This window comes from Typopeltis vanoorti, chromosome 7 (assembly GCF_054136105.1).
Source record: "Typopeltis vanoorti isolate ZY-2024b chromosome 7, IOZ_Tvanoo_1.0, whole genome shotgun sequence".
In the NCBI taxonomy this organism is placed as follows: domain Eukaryota; kingdom Metazoa; phylum Arthropoda; class Arachnida; order Uropygi; family Thelyphonidae; genus Typopeltis; species Typopeltis vanoorti.
In genome coordinates this window covers 45126528-45150338 of record NC_143555.1, presented here as the reverse complement: position 1 = coordinate 45150338, position 23811 = coordinate 45126528, and the positions used below count along the sequence as shown (strand labels likewise).

The following is a 23811-nucleotide window of genomic DNA, read 5'->3' as shown; positions in this document are numbered from 1 at the left end:
TTCTCACTAATACGAACAACTACTAACACTAACCCATGTACCAGTATATGTTAGGCTCAAATAAGCCAAGTAATTTGGCTTATTTGAAACCTGATTAACTGTCTGAAAGGACGGTTAATTCTATCAATTGCATGTGTTCATCTGGCAGCTTTGCCTGTTTTACAAAAAAACTCAACTTTCTGGAGGAAAAATTCTGCTACCTCCATATGAGACTAACTAACTCACCTTCAACTAGAAAATGCACTGATAAAGGTTCTCTGAATCTCACACAGGATTTGAACTCAGGTCTTCCTAACCAGATGGTTTCATCAAAACCAAATGAGCTTCTAAACAGAGGGCTCCAAACACAAATTTAAATTGTCATGTTAATCACAAATTTGTACAACTTAAATTACTGCTCACACGTGGGAAAATTCCTTCTCAGAATATTCCATACATCCAAAAAAGGTCAATCTGATCAGTTGACAACCCCACTCCACCTCACAGATTCATTCTAATTACTTTTTTTTTAAATAGATGTTCTGTTTCTATACCTTACACTTCTTCTTTAGGTATTTTTGTAAGCAATATTCTGCTGAACTGGCTACAATCATTCCTCTCATTGTCAGAACATGAGCAGCTGATGGTCAATATCTATTTACTGTCCAGTTTCAAATCTTCCAAACCACTTTTCCTTCTCCTTTTTTTATCTACATCTATTTTTGGTGTTCACCAAACACTACATCTAGCCATTCAAGACAGACATACATCAGCAGATGTCTACATTCACCTTAACTTCTTGCCCAAACACATGTCACTGATGCACCACAACAAGGTTTTGCAGTCTTTCATGTTGATGAATACAATGGCTGTTATGCATTTTACAAAACATCAAATTTGATAAATGGCATCTACTAATACACACACTGCTAGAATACTGAATTTCACACTTTGATCTGGCTTGCTATTGTTAGGGTTTGAAATTACGAACTTTGTTACTTTGGTTTGAAATTACAAACTAAAGTAACATAGACTATGAGGCCAGTGTTACATCTGTTAATTGTGTGAGTGTGTGTGCTCTGGCTGGTTTGCTTACTGTGCAAGATTTGCTGTTTGGTACACAGGCTGCTCACCAGAGTGAACCAGCAGAAACCAACAAAGTAGTTTGATATAATGAATTTCCCCCTTCACGTAGCACTGATTCTGTGAGGCTCAGAAATTTATGACACCCCATATTAGACTGACTTCAGTTGAAAATAAATTCTCATGAGAGTTCATCAACATGCTAGATAGGATTGGAACCTACGTCTTACTATACAAAGAGCTCAATAATATGGAGTGATTTGGTGGCAGTGAGTTCTTCCTGTCCCAAACATTTCATTCCATCAGTCACAAAATGCTCAGCAGGATTGGGATCTTGAAGAGGTTTCATTAACGTAAAGGCACTATGATGTTCTTATAGTTGTTCTTCGATGAAAATGTCCTGTGGTTCTGAAATGGATTGGTATATCCTGTTGCCAGTATTCAACAGATGTTCAGATAATAAATATGAATGTGTACTTAGTCAATTGTTCAGGTCAGCAACTTCATTCAGGCCTTGTGCTATTAGTGTCAAGGAGTCAAAAAGGTACTGGAAATATATCACAGTGTAATTACTCCACTGCTGCATTGATGTGATGAAGCATGATGTGTGCATAGTGCATGGCTTTGTGTTGTAGTTGCCAATATCCACATGAAATAATAAAGACTGGGATTCATCACATCATATGGCCTTCCTTCAGTCCTTTGCTGTTGTGTTCCTTTATCCATCTTAACCACAGCTTTGTTTTTATTGAAAAGGGGATAGTATCTTCCATTCTGATCTTGATGTTATATCCCACTTGGGGGCATAGTGTTCAATGCAGTGCATTCATAAACAGTTTCTGGTTGTATAGTGTAATCATTTGTTCTTAAGCATTTCTTCCATTCAGAATCCTTTCAGCTAATTATTTCAGAAAAGGAATCTTGGATCATCTACTTTTTGTGTCAAACAGCTTTTTTCGGTATATGCTCCTTTCTCAGCATATTAGGTGTGGAACAACAAAACACATCCTTCAGAATGCTTGATTACATCTAGAAAAGTACTATCTGCTTATGCATTATGTCTTATTTATAGATATTTTGGTACCTATAAAAAAAAGACACAGATTTCTGTGTGGTTCTGTTATGTTTCCATAGGAAACATAAGAGAGCACACAGAAAATGAAGATTCAAAGCCTTAATTAAAACACTAAGCAATCTATTGAGTTTTTAACAGAAATGAGTTCATCACCCAAGTAATAATATTTGCCTACGTATTAAGAGCAAATGGAGGAACAGATGGAGAATAGTGAGAATTATAGTCAAGACCCATGAAGCAGTGAAGCAGCTTGTCTCTCATGCATGTGTGCTCTCCCTACCAATGGTTTCCAGGAGCTATTCTTGCTGCCTATATAATATAGACTAATTCAACTTTGGGTGAAAAATTCCCTTATGTTTTTTTGCATTCTAGATCAGATTCTAACTCTTTCCAGTCAGCAGTTATTCCATCTGCACCACAGAATCCTAGAGATCAAAAGAAAAACATGGAGTAGATTGTAGATTTATTCATATACACCAGAGCTGTCCAAAGCACTGCCCATGAGCAGCATGCGGCCCACAGTGGGATTTTGAGTGGCCTGTGGGTTTTTATTTTCATGAGCGAAAAAAAAAAATACAATTTGAATCGAATGCATGCTAGATATTTTAATTCTATCACTAATCGATAATTGCGATGTTGTTAATTTTATATGTATGTTTACATCACTATATATCCACGTGTTTTTCAAATATTAGATGCGTCAAAAAAGCATTTTTATACCGTTTTGTTCCAAAGCGCATGCTCTGGCTGATCACGGGAAACGTGAGCACACGATTAGTGTTGTTCGTTTGTTCAGCTATTGAGATTGTGGCGCTGCTGCTGCTCACCACATCATATATGCATTATGATGTGGCTTTCAGGTAAATCTTGATCATGAAATTACAAACTTATTGTTTTTCCTTTTCATGAATTGTACTGTAAATGGGCTAAGGATTAAATATATCAGTAAAACATAAGGGAATTTTTCACCCAAAGGCGAATTAGTCTACATTATATAAGGCAGCAAGAATAGCTCCTGGAAACTATTGGTAGGAAGAGCACACATTCACGAGAGACAAGCTGCTTCACGGGTCTTGCCTATAAAAACCGTTATTTCTTTGTTTATTTTTTTTACATCTGTTTCAAGTGAAACCTACTATAATATATCAAACCACTGGTTTCAAACTAAACTACAGAATAAATTTGATGGAAATATACATAGTTCTCAATATTACAGTGCATTTATTTATAAAAAAATTATATTTATAAAATTTATTTATTTATTTATAAAAGGATACCATGCCACTGGTTGACAACCATGAGTTCAAACAGCACAACAATAGAACTGAAGATATTATTAAAATTATTGCTGCAGTAATGACTTTGATAGAAAGCAGAGTTGTTCAACTTATGATTCCCACAGAATAGTTCAGCTGAATTAGTAATATTACTGTAACCATAGTATGTGATTTTATGTTGAAAAAGCTCCATTCCAATAATAGCAAATATATAGTAAACAACCTAAATGGAAGTTTAAAAGAAAAGCATGCAAAATATTTATTTAAACATTTCCAATGAGACAGAAAGAAAAAAAAAATTACTGCATAGAAGATTTATGAGGTCAAGGTTTGCATAGTTTGTGTCAAATCTTGAATAAATGCTTAAGAGGTAAATTATTATTTAAGAGAATGAATTTAATAATTTCTCACTATTTAATATGTATAACGAGGTCTTTAAAAGTGCGTGTGTGCATGCAGGAGAAGGCAACTGAAAATAACAGCGTTGGCCAACACTGATGATTATTTTATTATATGAAAAAACAAAAAAAAGTTTATCTATTTTAATATATTCTTGTTTTTTATCAGAATGTTTATGACATGTAAGCACATTTCTGACCTAGTGCCACTATTTTTTGCAAGGACCAAACATGCTGAATTTGGTTAATTTACATAATTAGTTTAAAATCATATAATTCAATACCTACATTAAAAATACTTATAACCTCACCAATTTATTTTTCTACAAGACTAAATACAATGATTTAGAATAAAAACAACAGTTTAGCTACAATACTTATGTGAAGTTTAGTATTTAGATCATGAGTAATTGTCAGAAAAAAATTACAAACTTATTGTTTTTCCTTTTCATGAATTGCACTGTAAATGGGCTAAGGATTAGATATATCAGTAATTACCATGCTCTAGAGATCAAACATGGAACTATTTCAGGTCTCCCACAAGCATAGTGGGAGACCTGAAATAATTGTTTCACACTAAGTAATGAAATTCATGCCATTTAAATATGTTCATACACATCCATGCTTAGCAAAACAAGTGTTCTTTGCCAGGTTGGCAGGAAAAAGATCCAGAGGAAGACAAAGATTTAGATAGACTGATATACAGTAAAAAGTGCCTTAAAAGATAGAAACTTAAGATCTGATAATATTGAAGTCTTGACAGATTAATTTGGAGGAAAGCTGTTGATCAAGTTAGTAATGGTGTAACTTTCCCATGTAGTACTATCATAATTATCTTGTACACCCACTGAGGGTACCAATCATGAGTACCACACTTGCTGCCAATCATATGGTAGCAAGTGTGGGTGACATCACCCACACTTGCTACCATACCTCATACCTTTCCTTGAATGAATATTACCAAGGCCCCGTGGAATCAAAGACTCATCTAAGATGTCCCTTTTGTCATATGCACAGCACATCATCCATGCCTTAAACAAATTCTCTGCAGACACTATGCTCTCAGGAAATGCATTTCAATTATTAACACCTAACCAAGCAAAAAACCTGGTTCTCACTCCCTTGCTCACATCCTCCTTATACAGCTTCCAAGAATGACCTCCTGTTCTTCTCACATCTTCTACCAATTATGTATTTGGTTTGATCCTTTATCCAAGTGTAAGCAAACAAAGTTTGTGCCTGAAGTATTTTCAGGACAGCGGCAACTCATGGTAAAGGTAGAATAAATTCTGATCACTTGCCTTAGTATCTCCCATAATGCAAAGCACATCTCCTTGTGGACATGTATAATGCTATGCATTAAGTGATACTAAGGTGGAAGTAATGCAGAGGTCATATCACCATATACCAGTTGTCAAAATGTGTCAACACCTTATTATTAAAATACTCTGGATTAGAGATAGTTGATTGAAGTTTTAAATGTTGACACCTTTTGGCAACTGGTATATGGTGATATGAAACTTCTGCATTACTTCCACCTTAGTATCACCACCTCTGGGTCTGGCTTCCACTGATGAGACCTCAATAAAGGTCGAAATCAGTCTGGGTAGCGGCCTTTCCCTTAATGCATAGCATTATACATGTCTACAAGGAGATGTGCTTTGCATTATGGGAGATAAGACAAGTGATCAGATCTTATTCCACCTTTACCCCATGCCCCAGTCCTGAAAATACTTCAGGCGCAAACTTTGTTTGCTTACACTTGGATAAAGGATTAAACCAAATATATAATTGGAAGCATAGCCAAGTGAAAAAACTTCCATCTCCAATCTTCTACCATTTTATGAAAAACTTCTTCAGTGTTAATCCAATAACAACCCATTACCAACTTAGACATCTCTATCACATCATCCCAATTCCTCCTTTCCACTAAACTCTGCAAATTGCATCTTCTCAACCATTCTCATATTCGACATTCCAGCAATCAGAAACTATTTTAGTCAATCACCTCTGGACCCTATCTGACATCTCTTCATACTTTTGAAAACCAGGTGAACAAATCTGTGCACAGTAGTTCATATGTGGCCTAATCAGATTTTATACAATGAAACCAGAATCTGCTAACGTCTACGAGTCAGCGTCCTTCACGTCATTGCAGGAATTCATTGTTCTGTCCTAACAATTTTGGCAATGTGTCATCTAAATTTTAGATTATTATCCACCATCACCCAAGATATATTTCCTCCACCTCCAACAATATATCTGCACAAAGAGTAAATTCTACATCCTATCTTTGTTTTCCAAATTTTAAAACCTAACATTTTGCAACATTGAACTGGTTATTCCCACTCCTGTGCACATTCACTCAGTCTATTCAAGTCTTCTTGTAAGGTGATAACATCTGCTCTAGTCCTCATAGCTCATCCCAACTTTGTATCATCTGCAAACAACTGAATATCTCCATTCAAATCTTCTCCAATATCATAAATATACAGGTTAAACAGCAACGGCCCTAAACTAGACCCCCCCCCCCAACCAAGGCACATCACTAGTGACTTTCCTCTTCTGGGATATTGATCCCCCATACACAACTTTTTGATACTTATCAGACAGCCCATCCCGAATCCAATGTACCAGTCTAATATCCAGTCCTATCTGCTCTAGTTTGACTATCGACTAATAATGTAGTAATCTATTAAAAGTCTTTGCACAATCTAAGCGTACTACTACTATGTATCCATCTCCTTTGTCCAATGAAGCTGTCACCTTATTGTAATAAGGAAGTCGAACAGCACTCATAAAAATATCTGCAGATGATATACAATACAGAATACAGCAGTCGCATTTTCTGTTTGAAGATAACAATACAGTAATACTTCAAGTTATGCGAGTAATGCATTCCGTGCTAATGTCACTCAATTTAAAATCTGCATAACTTGAGAGAGTATATTTTGAGATGAATGAAAACAGAAACAAGAAGATAGAAAAGAAACACAATAACTATTTTCACAAATGGATGACTTAGTTGACTTATAAACATAATAAAAATAAAATAGTGAATTTATATTGTGATTTTTGTGGGGGTGCTTAAGAATCAAAGCTATATAACTGAGAGGAGACCTCCACATAGTCTTTCAAAGGAATGCTGAGAACCGACAGGGCTTCTGACCTAATGTCCAGTCCTCACCTTCTCATGGTGCATCCTGTTAGGTATCTACCAGGATACTGAACGGACAAGGAGATGTTAGGAGATGGGCTGGTAATTTGGGATTTAGTCGACCAAATTGTATTCTTATTGGCTTAAACCAAAATTTCAAATGATGGTACAACATGACAGAATTTCATGCCAGCTGGGGCATCGCCCAGCTAAACAAGGCTCCATTCTTTTCACCAGGGAACCATGGCAAACAGCGAAAAGTCAGCTACTGAAACAAATCAGAAAACTTACCCTATCTCAACATTACTAGAGTTCAAGATCGGTATATCAACATAAGAAGCCTGAATGGCAAAGAAATGGAGCTAGCTGAGGAATTAGATAAGTACCAGATCGACATAATAGGGGCGAGTGACTGAAACAAAAAAGGCAAAAACTGGTGAGATCTTTCTGAGCAATAAATACAAAATGTTATATTCAGGCAATGACAATCAAGGAAAAGGAATAGCCATAGTATTCAACACTAAATACGAGGCTAATCTTCTTGAATGGCAGGCAGTCTGAAGTAGAGTGATGTGGGCAAATAGGTGGACAATGAAACTTATATGTGCCTAGGGTCCCACAGAAGGTTCTACTAAGGTAGAAGTAGAGGAATTTTTTGAAGCTTTAGAGAAAGCAACTGACACAATGAAAAAGGAAAAGCTGGTTTTGTTGGGGATCTAAATGGCAGAGTAGGAAATGGTTGTCAGAGATACAAAAATATTTTGAGAAAATTTGGAGAAAAGAGCTAAGCTAATAATAATTGCAAATATCCATTGGATTTCTGCTCAGGACATGGACTGCTTATTATTAACACCATGTTCCAACATAAAAATGTGCAAAAATTCACATGGAGAAAAGAGGGCAAGGAATAAGAAAAGTCTGATTGACTATGTCGTTGATAGTGATATTTTCTTCCTGATGCAGGACACCAGAGTGTACAGAGGATTTGAAATTGGAAGTGATCACTATTTACTCTTGAGCAGGATAAAACTGAATTTCATACTGAAAAGAATAACATGTAAGATTTTGCAACACTGAACTGTATTCCCACTCCTGTGCACATTCACTCAGTCTATTCAAGTCTTCTTGTAAGGTGATAACATCTGCTCTAGTAACGCAAATAAAACCTTTAACGCGAATAAAAGTTGAGCAGCTCTCAGATGTGAACTGTAGACTAAAATACACAAATATTATTCAAGAAAAAATTAAAGAGTTTGAGAGCAAGAACCAAACCTTGGAGATTCAGTGGCCAGTCCCCGAAGAAAACACTCACTGATTCAGCCAGAGACGTATGTAGTGAGGTTGTGTGCAAGGATAGAAAAATCAGAACTCCATGGTGGACACAGAAAGTTAAAGAGGCAGTGAAGGAAAAGAAGAAAGCATATCAAAAGTTCTGGGAAAATAAGTCAGCTTGTGCTCTTAGAGAATACAGTGACGCATATAAGAAAGCTAAACACTGTGTAAAACTGGCTAAACAAAAGTCATGGGATGACTTTGGCAAGAACATAGAAAATAAAGAGAAGGTGGTAAGATATTCTGGTGGTTGTTGAAGAAGCTCAGAAATGGAGGAAAGAGTGCTGTAAAAGGAATTCGAGATGATAAAGGTGACATGAAAAAGGGAGGAAAAGATATCGTTGAAGTGTGGAGTAATTACTTCGAAAAATTGCCAAATGAAACAAGCAGTGATGACAGCACTGTGGTAAAAAACACTGATCATGCACGCAGTCAGGAATACATATCCATGCTTGAAATAGAAAAAGTATTCCAGATGATTGGAGTAGAGCTCTTAGAGTACCCATATATAAAAAGGGAAATAAAACTGAAATGTGAAAATTACAGAGGTATTTCCCTACTGAGTGTTCTGGGCAAGATTTATGCCAGCATACTCGAGAATCGGTTGAGAAGAATTGTGGAAGAAAAGCTTGATGAAGAACAAGCTGAATTCAGGCCAAACAGAGGCTGTCAGGATCAGATCTTCACTTTGCGGATGATGTTATACTTCTAAATAAATCCGCTACAAGTCTGCAAGATTCCCTGACTAAATTGAATAACTGTTGTAATAGATATGGTATGAAGGTCAGCATTAAAAAGACAAAGACAATGAAAATAGGCAGAAATATTGAAAATATCAACTGCATTGTAAATGGAGAACTCATAGAAAAGTAAAACATTTCAGCTATTTAGGCACGATTTTTAGTGAAGATGGTAAGTTAAATATGGAAATAGACAACAGAATCAACAAAGCTGTAGGAAGTCAACTGAATACATTTATGTGGAATAAGAGAGAAATTAGTCAAAACCCTAAATTAGCAGTATACAAGACAGTGTTTAAACCAATTTTAACTTATGGATCTTAGAGCTGGGTTAGAAGTAAAACACTTGACCAAAGACTAGAGACCGCAGATATGAGAGTCCTGATTAAGATTAGGGGCATGAACAGATGGCATCAATGGCAATATCATATTAAAAACGAGGATATTAGGAAAGAACCTGATATTGTCAGCATCCAAGAATGCATTAGCAGAGCTAATCTCAGGTGGTGGTCACTTAAGCAGAATGGGAGAGGAAAGATTAGCAAAATAAGTGTTCTCTGCCAGGTTGGCAGCAAAACGACCCAGAGGAAGACCAAGATGTATAGGTGGATTGATACAGTACGAAGTGCTTTAGACGATAGAAATATAAGATCTGATAATGTTGGAGTCTTGACATTTATTATTATTATTATAAAAACCTCCATGGAGTGAAAGACTCATCGTGGAGGTCTACTGTTATACACAGAGTTTATCATACTGCGCCTTAAATATATTCACTGTCTCTGCACTCACCACACTCTCAGGCAATGCATTCCAATCACTCACCACTCTTCATGCAAAAAAAACTGCTCCTCACTCCCTTGCTCACACCCTCCTTATACAGCTTCCAGGGATGACCCTTGTTCTCCTGCTATCCTCACCCATTCTGTGCAAAACCTCCCCGACATTAATCTGGTAATAACCTCTTAACAGCTTATATGTCTCAATCATATCCCTCCTTCTCCTTCTATCTACCAATTTCTGCAAATTGCATTTTTTCAATCTGTCTTCATACTTTACATTTCAGAGACCAGAAACCACCTTAGTCAATCGCCTCTGAACTTTTTTCCAACACATTTTCATCTTTTTGAAAACCAGGTGACCAGATCTGTGCACAGTAATCCATATGTGTCCTGATCAAAGCCTTATACAAAGGAACCATAACAGCCTTACTTCTACAAGTCGATGTCTTCCGCACCATTCCTATTATCTGCTGCCTTGACAATTTTAGTAATATGTCCCCAAAATTTTAGGTCCTTGTCTACAATCATTCCCAGATCTCCCATCTCCTCTACTTGTTTCAAGATATTTCGACCGATTGTGTACTTTACATCCCATCTCTGCTTCCCAAATTTCAAAACCTTACACTTTGAAATACTGAATTGACATCCCCACTCATTTACCCATTCATCCAGTCCTCTTGCAAAGCTACAGCATCTGCTCTACTCCTGATAGCTCTCCCCAACTTTGCATCATCTGCAAACAACTGCATATCACCATTCACACCTCTCCAAATATGATTTACATACAAATTAAACAGCAATGCACCCATAACAGACCTTTGAGGTACATCACTAGTAACTTTCCTCTTCTGGGATATCGCTCCTCCATAGACAACGCGCTGATATCTATCAGACAGCCAATCTCCAATCCAGCAACTGAATCTACTGTTCAGCCTCATCTGTTCCAATTTAATTACCAACTTGTCATGTTGCAATTTATCAAACGGCTTTGCAAAATCTAAATATACCACTATATATGCAACACCCTTATCCAACACATTTGTCACTTTATTATAAAAGGTAAGCAGATTGCTAAAGCACGATCTTCCTTTAGTAAATCCATGTTGGCCACCAAAGAGTATTTTTCTGTTGTCAACCCAATTCTGAATCTTAGTCCTAACTTCTCTAATACCTTGACCACAACTCCAGACACACAGATTGGTCTATAATTCAAAGCCTTACTCTTACACCTCCCTTATGAATTGGAACAAGTTCACCATCTTTCCACTCTTTTAGAACTTGACCCAGTGAGAGACTCATCTTGAAAAGATATGCAAAAGCTGTTGTTAACTCTCTGGCATATTCCCTCAAGACACATGGTGAAATAGCATAGTCCCACAGCCTTATTTACATCAAATCAATTCAATTCCTCATATACCCCCTGTTCACTTACTAACAGTGCCCCCTCCTCCTGCTTCATTCCCAATGCTTCAAGTTCTGCATGATGCCACATTCACAAGAATGAAATATCTTTATAAATTGCTCACTAAATATCTAAACTATATCCTCTGCAGCAGTTATCATTCCTCCATTTTCATCAATCAATCCCATCCTACCATAATCATTCTTTCTTCTACTGGCCACATATCGAAAAAACTCCTTAGGATTTTTTTTGGCCGCTTTAGCTAACTGCTGCTCATACTACAGTTTTGTACACTTATCAAGCTAGTCACCTTTCTCGCCTGCTCTTTGTACTTCTCATGCAACTGGTTGTTCTAAATACTCATTTTGTGTTTCTTCCATAATACCTTCTTCTTCCAGATTGCATACCTTATCTCTTGATTCATCCATTTTATACCTACACTATTTACCCTCTTAACCTTTGGAATACACTCTGATAATGCCTCCACCAAATAGTTCTTGAGTATGGCCCAAGCAGCACTGATATCCTTTCCATCCAGTTCCTTTTTCCAATTTATTATTGCAAGCTGTTTCCTGAGCTTTTTTGTAATTACCAGTCTTATAATTCCACATATATAGTTTTCTAACAGACGTCCTCGAATGACTGATCACCTCGTGGTCACTCTCACCAGCTGGTGGAAGATTTGACACCTCATTTATAATAACATCATCTGATGAGATGATCAAATCCAATACTCTTGATCCTCATGTACCCTCCCGTTATGTGCAGCCTAAGGTAATTAATTTTTCAAAAACTCCAAAAATTCATTTTCTTTACCTCAGATGCAGTCTCTTGTTTCCAGTCTATATTACCATAATTAAAGTCGCGCATAATGATAACTCGTTTCTTGCTAGCTAGGCCAATTTGCCTATGCATTTCCTTCTCATTACCCTCCATATTACCAGGTCTATAGCAATACCACTAAATATTTCATCCTGTTCACTTCTACCTCACACCATACTGCCTCAAAACCGTGACCACTATTTGCATCTTGCAAATCCACCTTAGATGGGCACAACTCATCTGCTACCATTAACAGTACTCCTCCTTTTCTTCTCTGTCTTTTCTTCTCTACATCTCACTTATACCAACAATTTTGGGGCAAATAGACTCGAGCAAAGCAACAATTTTGTTCCCCTTATTTCGAATACTTCTAGTATTAGTGAATAAACATAAGAAATCATTACTGCTTCTACAAGTCCTACAAACGTCACTCCTAAGATGTGACTCTTCAGTACCTTCCCGAATCACTTCCTCTATATTACCATCAATTCTACAACTTTCCTCACCCCTATACTCTCCCCTTTGGAAGAAAATTGTAGATAGGAAGTTAGTAATGATGTAAATTTTTCATGTAATACTATCATATCGTGTACATCCCTTGAGGGTATATATCAGGAATTTGATGATGATGATTACTAAAACATGACCTCCCTTTAGCAAATCCATGCTGTCCATCAAAGATCATGCCACTGTTGTCAACCCAATTTTGGATCCTGAATCCCACCAGACTTTTCAACACTTTAACTCAGATTGGCCTATAATTTGATGCTTGAGTTCTGTCACCTCTTTTATGAAGTGGCACAATCTTCCCTTCTTTGGAAGGGAAGATTGTGCCACTGTTCCTTTGGAACTTTACCCAATGCAAGACTCATATTAAACAAATATGTTAAGGCAGATGCCAACTCCCTGGCACAGTCTTTCAAAATATGTCGTGATATATTATCAAGTCCCACATCCTTATTAACATCAAGTTTGCTCAATTCCCCCATATACCTCTTGCTCACTTACAGTCTCTCCTCCTCATCATGAACTGAGATTAAATATCTCACCTATATCCTCTGCAGTCCTTATGCCATTTTCTCCCATCAATGTAATCCTCCCATAATCATTCTTTTTTTTTTTGGCTTCATCAGCTGCTCATACTGATTTCTTGCTACGTTTGCCAACTGAGTCACCCTCCTAGCCTGTTATTTGTATTCCTCATGGAAGTGAATATTGCTATTCCTATTATGTTGCCTCATTAATGCTTTTTTTCTCTGTATTACATGTTTAATCTCTTCATTCATCTGTTTCACACACACACACACACACACACACCTACCTTATTTAACCTTTTGATCGATGGAATACATTTAGAGATTGTTTCTACTAGGTAGTTCTTAAATAGTACCCAGGCAGCATTGATCTCCTTTCCACTGAACTCATTTCAGGCTATAGCTGTCTCCTGAGCTTCTCATAATCACCATCCTTGTAGTTCTACATACACCCTTTCCTCATATGAAATGATTACTTGGGTAGTTGCCAACCACTCAGATAATCATTTCATGGTCACTCTCACCAAATGAAGAGAGGATATGACACCTCATTTATAATAGCATCCTCTGATGCAATGATCAAATCTAAGCCCCTCAAATACTTTTGTGTCCTCTGTTACATACTGCCTAAAGTAGTTGTCCTCAGAAACTCATTTTGTTTACTTCCACCTGCTATCTCATCATCCCAGTCTATATTGCCATAATTAAAATCAGCCGGTTCTTATTTGCTTGATTAATTTGATTATATATTTCGTGGTTACTATACTCCACATTACCAGGTCTACAGCAACATCCAATGAAGTATTTCATTCCATTCACCTCTATCTCACATCATGCTGCTCAAAACCACTAAAACTACCCCCCGCCCACATCTCTATCTTGTATGGACATGACTCTTTTTCTATCATTAATAGTACTTCACCTCCCCCTTTTAGCATTTCAATCTTCACAAAATACATCATACTCTTCCATCGCTATTCCTGTCAGGATTACTTCTTACATTCGTGTACAAATATAACAGCTTATTTCTGCATCTATAACAATTTTCACTGATACCACTTATTAGATGTGACTTCTCCATACCTTCCTCAAACCATTTCTTGTTCTCCTTACTCATCCTGGAACCTTTTTCTAATCCAACTGTTATCCCTACATCTCAGATCATTCGCTTCTCTTTGGTCTACACATGTATTCACATCCTCTTGGAGCATCAACCTTTCCCACACTGTGTTCCCTGAGTGTCCTCGTTGCCTGTTTGTCTTGCACACTTGTTCTCTCATTCCCTACACTCATGCTATCCACTTCATTCTCTCCTTTCTTACTTCTCCCACTTTCACATCACTTCTTACTTGCTCAGATTCATTCTCTGCACTTATCACTTTACCTTCCAGCAGCAGTCTCTCCAAATGACTTGTACCAAAACCATTCAAATGCAGTCCATCAACAGTTCAATTCTTCCTTCAAACTTATTCCACACATTAACAAACTGTATTCCTTTCTCTTCACACATTTCCACTAACATATCTGTCATAATTCTTGCTTTCCACCTCATCTCATCAATGTCATACCAAGGAAACAAACTGACTGTCCTCCCTATCACGCTATTATTTTTTATCTTTCTCAAGAACCTCCTGATATTCAATCATATATTCTTCTTGTTCCCAGTCATTATTTGTCCCTACCAACTCTTTTCCTCGCTTACTCCTCATATCCAATGTTCAATCATTCTATTCATTTTACCTCCTGCAAAATAAACCTTGCACATCTTCTCATTTACCACACTTGTAATCTTTACTCTTCCATACATATCTACAATTTTTTTCATTTCAATCCGCATCCACCTCATCTCCATCAATTTAGCTTTCAAATCTTGTGTCCTTTTTCACTATCATTCGCTCTCGCTATTTTATCACCAGTCACATCCACAAACTTGTTCAATGTCATTCCCACTTACCAACTTACCATTAATTGTACTCTGCTTTTCAAGGTCATTATTGTCTGCTTTATCGTCAATCAAATTCTTTTCCTTGCTATCAATTGAACAAATTTTATTAATATTTGCACAATCTTCAACTGCCGTGTCAATTAAGATGTCATGTTCTCTACTCATATTTAAACTATTTAAAATCATATTTAAGCAGGCCACATGGTCCATCAGAATATCGCATTTTCTATATACCCACACTCATTCTTTTCTCTTATTCAGTCTCTCTACGTAAATAACATCTTCCCATGCATATATACTACATTCATAGCATCATACCATTTTTGAAAAAATCAACACTGTTTCCTTTGTCTTCTGCTCCAACCTACACAATAATTTGTCTTTCACTGTCATGTTGTATCAGTGTGCTAACAAAAAAAAATAAACTGATGATAATATTGTTTAAGAAATTTATCCAAATACTGTATTTCAAACTCAAACATCTCACAGTAACACTCAATCTACAAATTAGACAATATTGGCACATATTTATTATTATTATTAGGTGCCACCTCCAGTTTTCAAAGAGTCATCGAGGGAGGATACTTACTCTCCAGTTCTCTGTCTCCACCACTCAATCCATCAACTACACCAATGCCATCTACTGCCCACCACCACTAATATTTTCACAGACAATCACAAACATCCATGCCCACAGCAGGATTCAAACCCGCAGCATTTTTGTTAAATAAATAAATAATTTAAATAACTCGGCCAACCAGGCCACCCTGGTTGGCCGAGTTATTTAAATTATTTATTTATTTAACACGTTGATTGCCAACTACGAGATAACTCATAGTTGGTGGTCTGCTGCTCAATGCCCACTACAATAATTCTCGTAGCAAATACATGCTAACTATATGTAAAGGGTGTCTGTGGCAAGTCCATTCAAAGCCTTAATGGCAGTGGGAAATGAAACAAGTTGTAAATAAAATGGATTTATTTGGAAAATAAAAAAAAAACAAAAAACATTACATTTTCCAAAAAAAAAAAAAAAAAAAAAAAACACAGCGGCTTGTATCGCCTTGTCATCCATGATGGAGCACACACATCGATTAGATTTGGGCAACGTAAAAGATGTTCGTCAGTTTGGACGTCTCCGCAGTCACAGCTGTCATCATCTGCATAATCCCATTTCATCAGATTACTTCTGCATTTGGACACTCCCGCTCTAAGATGGTTCAGAGTCCTCCAGATGCTGTAGGGTAGGTGATATCCCTTGGTTAACTCTTCCTTAATTATGGGGACTTCTTGAAGTTGAACTGATTCCCTCCATAGAACAAGGCATTGCTCCTCAGGTTTATGGATCAGTGGTTTTGTTCTTTGCATAAAACTACGCCTCGATTTGAATCGAGGAGCCGTGATGATATGGTCATATACTGGATGTCTTTCGTCCGTTATCTGCTTTTTTTTTTTTTCTCTCCATCTCGCCGGCCACTTGAAGTCTTATGCCTTGTGGAGCTTTGCCTGCTAAGGGGTACAGCTTGTTGACTGGGGGTTGGTCTTAGGCATCCAGTTATGATCCTAATGGTATCATTTAAAGCCACATCCACATGTTTTGCATGGGCAGATGCTTCCCACACTGGGGCAGCATACTCCCTCGCAGCAACACACAATGCCAAAGACGTCAAAAGAAGTACCTCTGGTTGAGCTCCCCACGTCATGCCGGTCATTTTTCTTATGATGTTATTTCTTGCATAGATATTTCCTTTTTAATTCCTGGCAATGCATCTTATACGACAGGGTACGATCCAACTTAACTCCAAGTTATTTGGGGTTGCTGCAGTGTTCGAGGCATTTTCCTCTCCAAACAATGTTTAACTAATGTTTTGCTTCCCTATTGCGCATATGGAAAGTGCAAACCTGAGTCTTGTTCGGGTTAGGCTTCAAGCAATTGGTCTCATAGTAAGTGGAGAGTATTTCTAAGGCTTCTGTCAGCCTCTTCTCAACTTCTTCAAAACTCCTTGCTTGACTGCATATAGCTGTGTATATAGTAGTCGGCATAGATACAACCGCCTCACTTCTGGGTGGATTGGCTGATCGTTAGTATAAATATTGTAGAGCATCGGGGCCAATACGCTGCCTTGAGGTAATCTATTCTTCTGATTTCTCCATCTGCTCTTCTTTCCTTGCAAAGTTACATAGAATCGTCGATTCTGGAGCATAGTTTTAACTATATTCATGAGGTGAAAATATTTTTTTGTTTTAAAAAAAAAAGACTCATTTTGTCACAAAAAGTATCAAAAAATCAAAATAAAGTATTCATTTTCAATAGGAAAATGAATACTTTATCCATGTTCCTATTGAATAAAGTATTTTACAGACCGGGGCATCCAGGATCAAACTTGATGAATACCCCACGGCAGTCAACATGTTTCATATAAAATTTTTATTTAATTTACTCATAAAAATTCATTTTGATTGTGCTCATCACTTGGAAAGGCAAGCCATTCCAGTCATACACTATATGAAAGAAAAATCTAGCTCTCACCCCCCCTTTGGCTGCATTCATTCTCAACTTCTATGGATATCCATTTGTTCCTTCTCCACCTTACATTAAATTAAAAGTTCCATCTACTTATATCCCACATAACTCAAAAGTCTGAAGGTCTCTATCAGATCCCCCCCCCCCACTTTCTCTTTGTGCTAGTGTTTGTAGTCTACAAATTCTTACTCTGTCTTCATAGTGCACATTCCACATTCTAGATATCATCTTCAACACTCTCTTTTACACAGTATCTGCATTGCCACAGAAATCCAAATTTCAACCCAAAGGCTACTCTGGTTGGATAGCGGAAACGCTATCATCTTATCCATCAGATCGGCCAGTTAATGTGCATGCTTTTGTTAATATAGTAATAATTGCCTTTTATTTTTTTCCCCCCTAGTACAATAGAACCAACTAAGCTTTTCTTCATAAAGTAGCTTCTTTCTAATAATTAAAATAATCAAATGTAATAGCCTTAATTTTTATCATTGGCTTACTTAACAATTGTCAAAAAAAAAAATCAAAATCAAATGTAAATCTGACAATATTTAATATATCTTTAAGTCAGATGCTTGTTAATAAACATTTTATTATATCTTTTCATTCAGTAAGTTTTATTATTATTAACATCTGACCTCCATGGAGTCAGAGACTCATCATAGGAGACACAAACTATCACACACAAAGCTCATCTAACCATGCCTTAAATTGATTCAATGTGCCTACATTCAGTTAGTAAAACATTCACAACGCATTCAGGAAATGCATTTCTCTCATCAACCACTCTTCATGTTTACACGAAGAGTGGATGATGAGTGGAACATTCTCCTCACTCTTCTGCTCGCACTCTCCTTATAGTTTCCAGGGATGGCCTCTTGTTCTACTCCCTTCCCTCATTCTATGAAAAATCTCTTCTATGTCAACTGATAACAACCCCTGGCTAACTTATATGTCTCAATCATATTCCTCCTCCTCCTATTCATGACACTTTGCAATTTACATTATTTTAATATGTCCTCATACTCCACATTCCAAGAACCACTGACCACATTTGTGAATATTCTCTGGACCCTTTCTAACATATTGTCACCATGAAAATCTTACCAAATTTCAAAATCTTACCCTTTGCAACAATGAACAGACAGTTCCACTCATCTGCCCATCATGCAATCTATTTAAGTCCTCCTGTAAAGCCACAACATCTGCTTGACTCATCATTGCTTTCTCCAATTTTGCATCATCTGCAAAGAGCTTCTTCATATCACCAATTAAAACCAACCCAATATCATTACTATACAAATTGAACAACAGTGGTCCCAAAACTGATTATGCAGCACACCAATAGTGACCTTCCTCTTTCAGGATACTGAACCCCAATATACAACATTCTGATCCCTATCTGAGAGCCAGTCACCAATCCAACTCAGAAGTCTGTTATCCAATCCCATCCATTTCAATTTAATTAAGAGCTTACAGTGTGGCAGTCTATCAAAAGCTTTTGCAAAATCTAAGTATATAACTATATATGCATCTCCTTTGTCCAACACATTTGTCACCTTGTTATAGTACATAAGTAAGTTAGTTAAACATGATCTACCTTAACAAACTCATGCCAGTGGCGTAGCTAGAGCTGTTGCCGCCCGGGGCGGTCCCCGAGTTTGACACCCCTCTCAATACACACCAAAAATACTACGAAAAGTCAAAATGACATATAGGGAAATAAATTAAAACACTATGTTTATTTTTGAAGTAAAACTTTAATTTCAACATTCTAAAATGTTATTTTTCTTGCTTTTCTGTTAGTAAAATTGTCGGTGATATTGGCGAAGTTTATTTTATAGTAATGTAGGTAATTCATAATCAATTTTATTTAGAAAACTCCTCTTACAACTACCAACACTTACAGCAATTGTGAGAAAAATTTGCAGTAGTATTACAATATTTGGAACCGAGTTCTCGAGACTGTATTTTAGAATTAACTGCAAAAGTTCAAAAAGGTTCAAAGTGCTCCCCCCCCTCACCCTCCTAGCTATGCCACTGACTCATGCTGATAATATAAGAATACTGCTGTTAACTCTGTAAGAAATAATACTGCTGTTCTGGTTGGACATCCACAGAAAAGAATTGAAAGATGTGGCACTACAAAACCAAAGATAACCTGCATCGTGTACTGGAAAGATCGACAAGCACCCTTTGGTTGGAAGAACTTTATTTGAATTTCATCAAGGATGGGAGGACCATTTTCTAGAGTGCTTTCAACTAAAGCTGAGTAATTCTCAGATGGTGATAGTAGGATTTTTTGCCAGGAAGCTCACATTTTTCCTCTCACTAAACATACAGAAATGTCCTCTTCAGTATATACATAATGGGCAGGTGTAACAGACTTACTGAAAATTTGTAACCCACAAAGAATGGAATTTCCTCATTGTCTGTTAAGACACTGCTAAAATGAAGAAAGAGCTTTAATTGTTTTAGAAGATTGTAAGTGATTGTTTAACTTTTTTAAGAATCATAACCAGTGCTTTTTTTTCTGGAGAAAAAGGTGCTGTACTCATCATGAATATGTTATTACAGCAACTTCCACACTTTTAACATATCCTCCGATATACCCTCGTCATCTCTAGATCGCTTCTTGCTTTTGGGCAGAATGATGACCTCAGAGCAGTCATAAGTCCACATATTTGCTAGGGTTGAACTGAGTGAGAGGAGATCCTACTATCCTGATGAACATCAGTGCAGAAGTCCGTATACAAGCAGAGATGACCTACATGAAGTTACTATAAGATTCATCTGAGAGAAACTCCTTTCAGATTCACTAGAAGATATTGCAATTGTTTCCAAAGTGTGCCTCAGAGGAAGTAGTATGTCCGGGACTTTATTTTCTCAAAGATATTCATGGAAACCATGAACTGCTTCACTTTCATTTAAGCAAAATTTGCGTGCTAACCTTCTCATTTCAGCTTCACCAAATGTCAGATGCTTCCCAGTATTTTCTGGCCAATACTTGGAATCTAAAATCTTAGCATATCCAGGCAAATCAGCATCATCTCCGTCAAGCAGATGTTTTCCAACAGCTTCTTTCAGACTTTTATAGAAAGCAGATGAATTTATTGCAGGACTGTGCCTTTCATTTTTGTGGAGATTAATTACTTTGAACTTCATGTTCTTCTGACTTCGAAGAGAAATACTGTAGTACGGACCAGGATTTTCAATTCTTTCTTCAAAACTTATTCTTTATCTTCCTGTCTGCTTTGTACAAGTCAATATTGAGTTCAATTCGTGAATACAGTACCATCTACCGAAATATTTATAATTTCTCTCTTGGAAATCTAACCTTTGTTCACTAAGTTCTTGGAGAGCATCACACATAAGGCCCAAATCAAGAACAAACTCGCATGACGTTATTTTTCTTAAAAGGCCCTCACATAAAAAAAGCGATCTGTTTTGCTTCTTCTAGTGTTTTCGTTTGCCTCCAGAAAGTGATGGACGAGGGCTTCAAATTCTTGCCAAACTGCAGAAACAGTGCGAAAGCTAGATGCAACCCAGCGAGTGCTTAAACTGCTGCTAATTTTAAGAAGTTGAAGTTCTAGAGTTGCTGCACATTCCTGTAGTTCGAACTTCACCTAGCATTCTTAGGTGAAGCAGGATAAGTCACATAAAGTTTGTCAATGAAACTCAAAGCAATTTCTGCTTCTTCAGCCTTCTTTTTTTTACTCATTGGCATTAACTACTTATTTTACTTATTTTGAACAATGATTGCACTGATTTAACTTACATTAATTCAAAACTTACGTGAACACCTGCCTGTTGCAGAATGAAAATAGAACTGATAAACTGATATTGGAAGTGAACACAACTTCTTGTTTCCGGTTGCATACCAACCTATGAAACAGAAAAGCAGGGTACCAACTTACGAGTAATCAAAACTGAAAATTCATTTCGTGAACACGGTACCATCTACCGGAATACTTATAATACATTTTGCTGTCACTAAATCACAATTTTTTAAAATTTAAGAAAAAAAGGTGCCGATACTGCGTACCGCCAGAATAAAAAAGCACTGATCTAAACTATTGTGATATATGTATGTGTTTCAAATTCATGGCAAAATAAAGTACATTATCACTTTATTAATGGGTGGTATTAGCTTAATCTAATACACTTCTGTAGTTATTTATGCAACCATTACGTTCAATGAATAAATAGAAAATTGTTTATTGAACAAATAATATTATTTTGGAAGAACTGAGTTAACTTAAGAAGCATTCTTTATTTATAAATGGGTGACAATATAAGTGTATCAATTCCAACCTCACAACATATGCAGACAATGCATTCTACTCACCCACCACTCTCCACATTAAAACTTCTCACCCTCTTATTTACCACATCCTTACACAATTGTCCAGGATGGTGCCTCTAGTTTTCGCAGGTTCCTTACATTCCACAATCTGAAAAATCTCTCTCGTATCCATCCAGTAAATATCTCTCAAGAGCTTAAATGTCTGAATCATATCACCTTTGCCTTTTATATGCCAAACTCTGCAGATTACATGATTTCAGTCTATCCTTATAGCTAACATTCCACAGTCCTGAAATCATTTTTTTTTGTCAACCACCTCTGCATCCTCTCCAAAGTATCTTCATCCCCCCCCCCCCTAATCCCAGGTGACCAGATTTGGGCATAATAGTCCAGATGTGGCCTGATAATATACCAACAGAACAAAATATACAGTTGGATGCTTTTATAGACCAGGAAATGTAATGGATGATGGGAATACTATGCATCAGCAAATAAGCTCAATGAGTGAAAGGAGGGTAGTTATTATGATGGACTTCAACTATGGGAAAATAGATTGGAAAGAGGAAACGACACATTAGACAAAGGAAATGGAATTTATGCAGTTTCTAAGGAATAATTACCTGAATCAGCATGTGATGGAATGTACTAGGAGTTTGTGAGTGCCAGTTATGGACAGCAGTCTACACTCGTGTGTAAAACCGGAAGACAGATATTATTTCTCAAGATTACAACTGCAAATTCAGATGAATCAACTTGTGACAATTTATATAACTGATGATTTTATGTACAAAGCAGACACACACATTCAAATTTTTGAATCTCCCACAAAGGGGTTATGTGGTAGCACTCAACCAAAGGCTGTAAGCAAATTGTGTTTGAAGGCAGCTCTTTTTGTAAGGAATAAAGTTAAAAACTTCAATATCTTGTAAAGTCTCAAAGACATCATCTAGATGATTTCACGTGGGGAAGAATTATTGGAAAGCTTGAAGGAGGTCACAGAATTATTGATATTGCCAGAGAATTTGGAATCTCACATAGCGTTGTATCCAGGCTCTGGGCAGTGTTTCAAACCAATGGAATGTGTTTGGTGTTTGCTAAGAGGTAGATCTCACTTAATGGAGAGAGGATTTTGGTTATAACAGCAAAACGTAATCAATGCATAATGGCAGGTCAGCTCCATTCAAGTATAGGTACACGCATATGTCACTAAACTGTAGCAATGTGTTCTGTGACAAGTAGGCCTATATGCATGAAAGCATATAGTCTGCATCTCTTTATCAACAGCTTATTGTAGAGGGCATTTTCAATGTTGTATCCATAAAAATCAGACAAGACACTAAGATGCTAGATACTCTTTACAGATGAGAATCATGTTAGTCTTTCCTCTGAATTCTAGATGACACTTGATCTAGTTTGAAAGTGGTACTATTAATCATTGCAGGAATGTTCTGGAAGGCTATAGATATGGTAGCACTGGGGTCATGGTGTGGGTAAGCATTATGTTTAATGGATGCACTTAGCTACAAGTGCTGGAAAAAGGAACTATGACTGGTAAATGATATTACAACAAAGTTCTTCAATGTCTCATGTTCGATTGTTCTGTGGTTCTGTAGGCGAAGAAATAATTTTTACAGATTACCATGCCACACCACATTGTACAGGAGCAGTGGAGATAATTCTGGAGAGAGGATATTAATCAAAGCAAGTAGCAAGCATGCTCTCCAGATCTCGACCCCACAGAACATGTTTGGGATGCAATACGGAGCTGCAACAGAATTTCATGCATGAAATTCTCTTCCAGAAAACAAACAAGGCCTTATCCTTGTTCTGAAGGAGGAGTTGGCTAGTTTGCCTCAAGAACTCTTGAATTACTTGGTGCTAAGCATGGTACCCACGTTGTGAGAGCTGCATCTTGGTTTGGAGTGGACATATTCCATACTGAAATGTGTCTTGCA

At 37.0% G+C, this 23811-nt stretch overlaps 1 protein-coding gene across 2 annotated transcripts in view; it reads right to left on the bottom strand.

The window, feature by feature from the left end:
- Window positions 1–23811, bottom strand: part of LOC150104641 (two pore channel protein 2-like) — a 480610-nt gene that overhangs the window by 75127 nt on the left and 381672 nt on the right. For both annotated transcript variants that reach the window (XM_090395240.1, XM_090395242.1), the window contains exon 14: window positions 3415–3637. In XM_090395240.1, the coding sequence (XP_090251366.1) occupies window positions 3415–3637 (223 nt within the window). The remainder of the gene's footprint in view (window positions 1–3414; window positions 3638–23811) is intronic.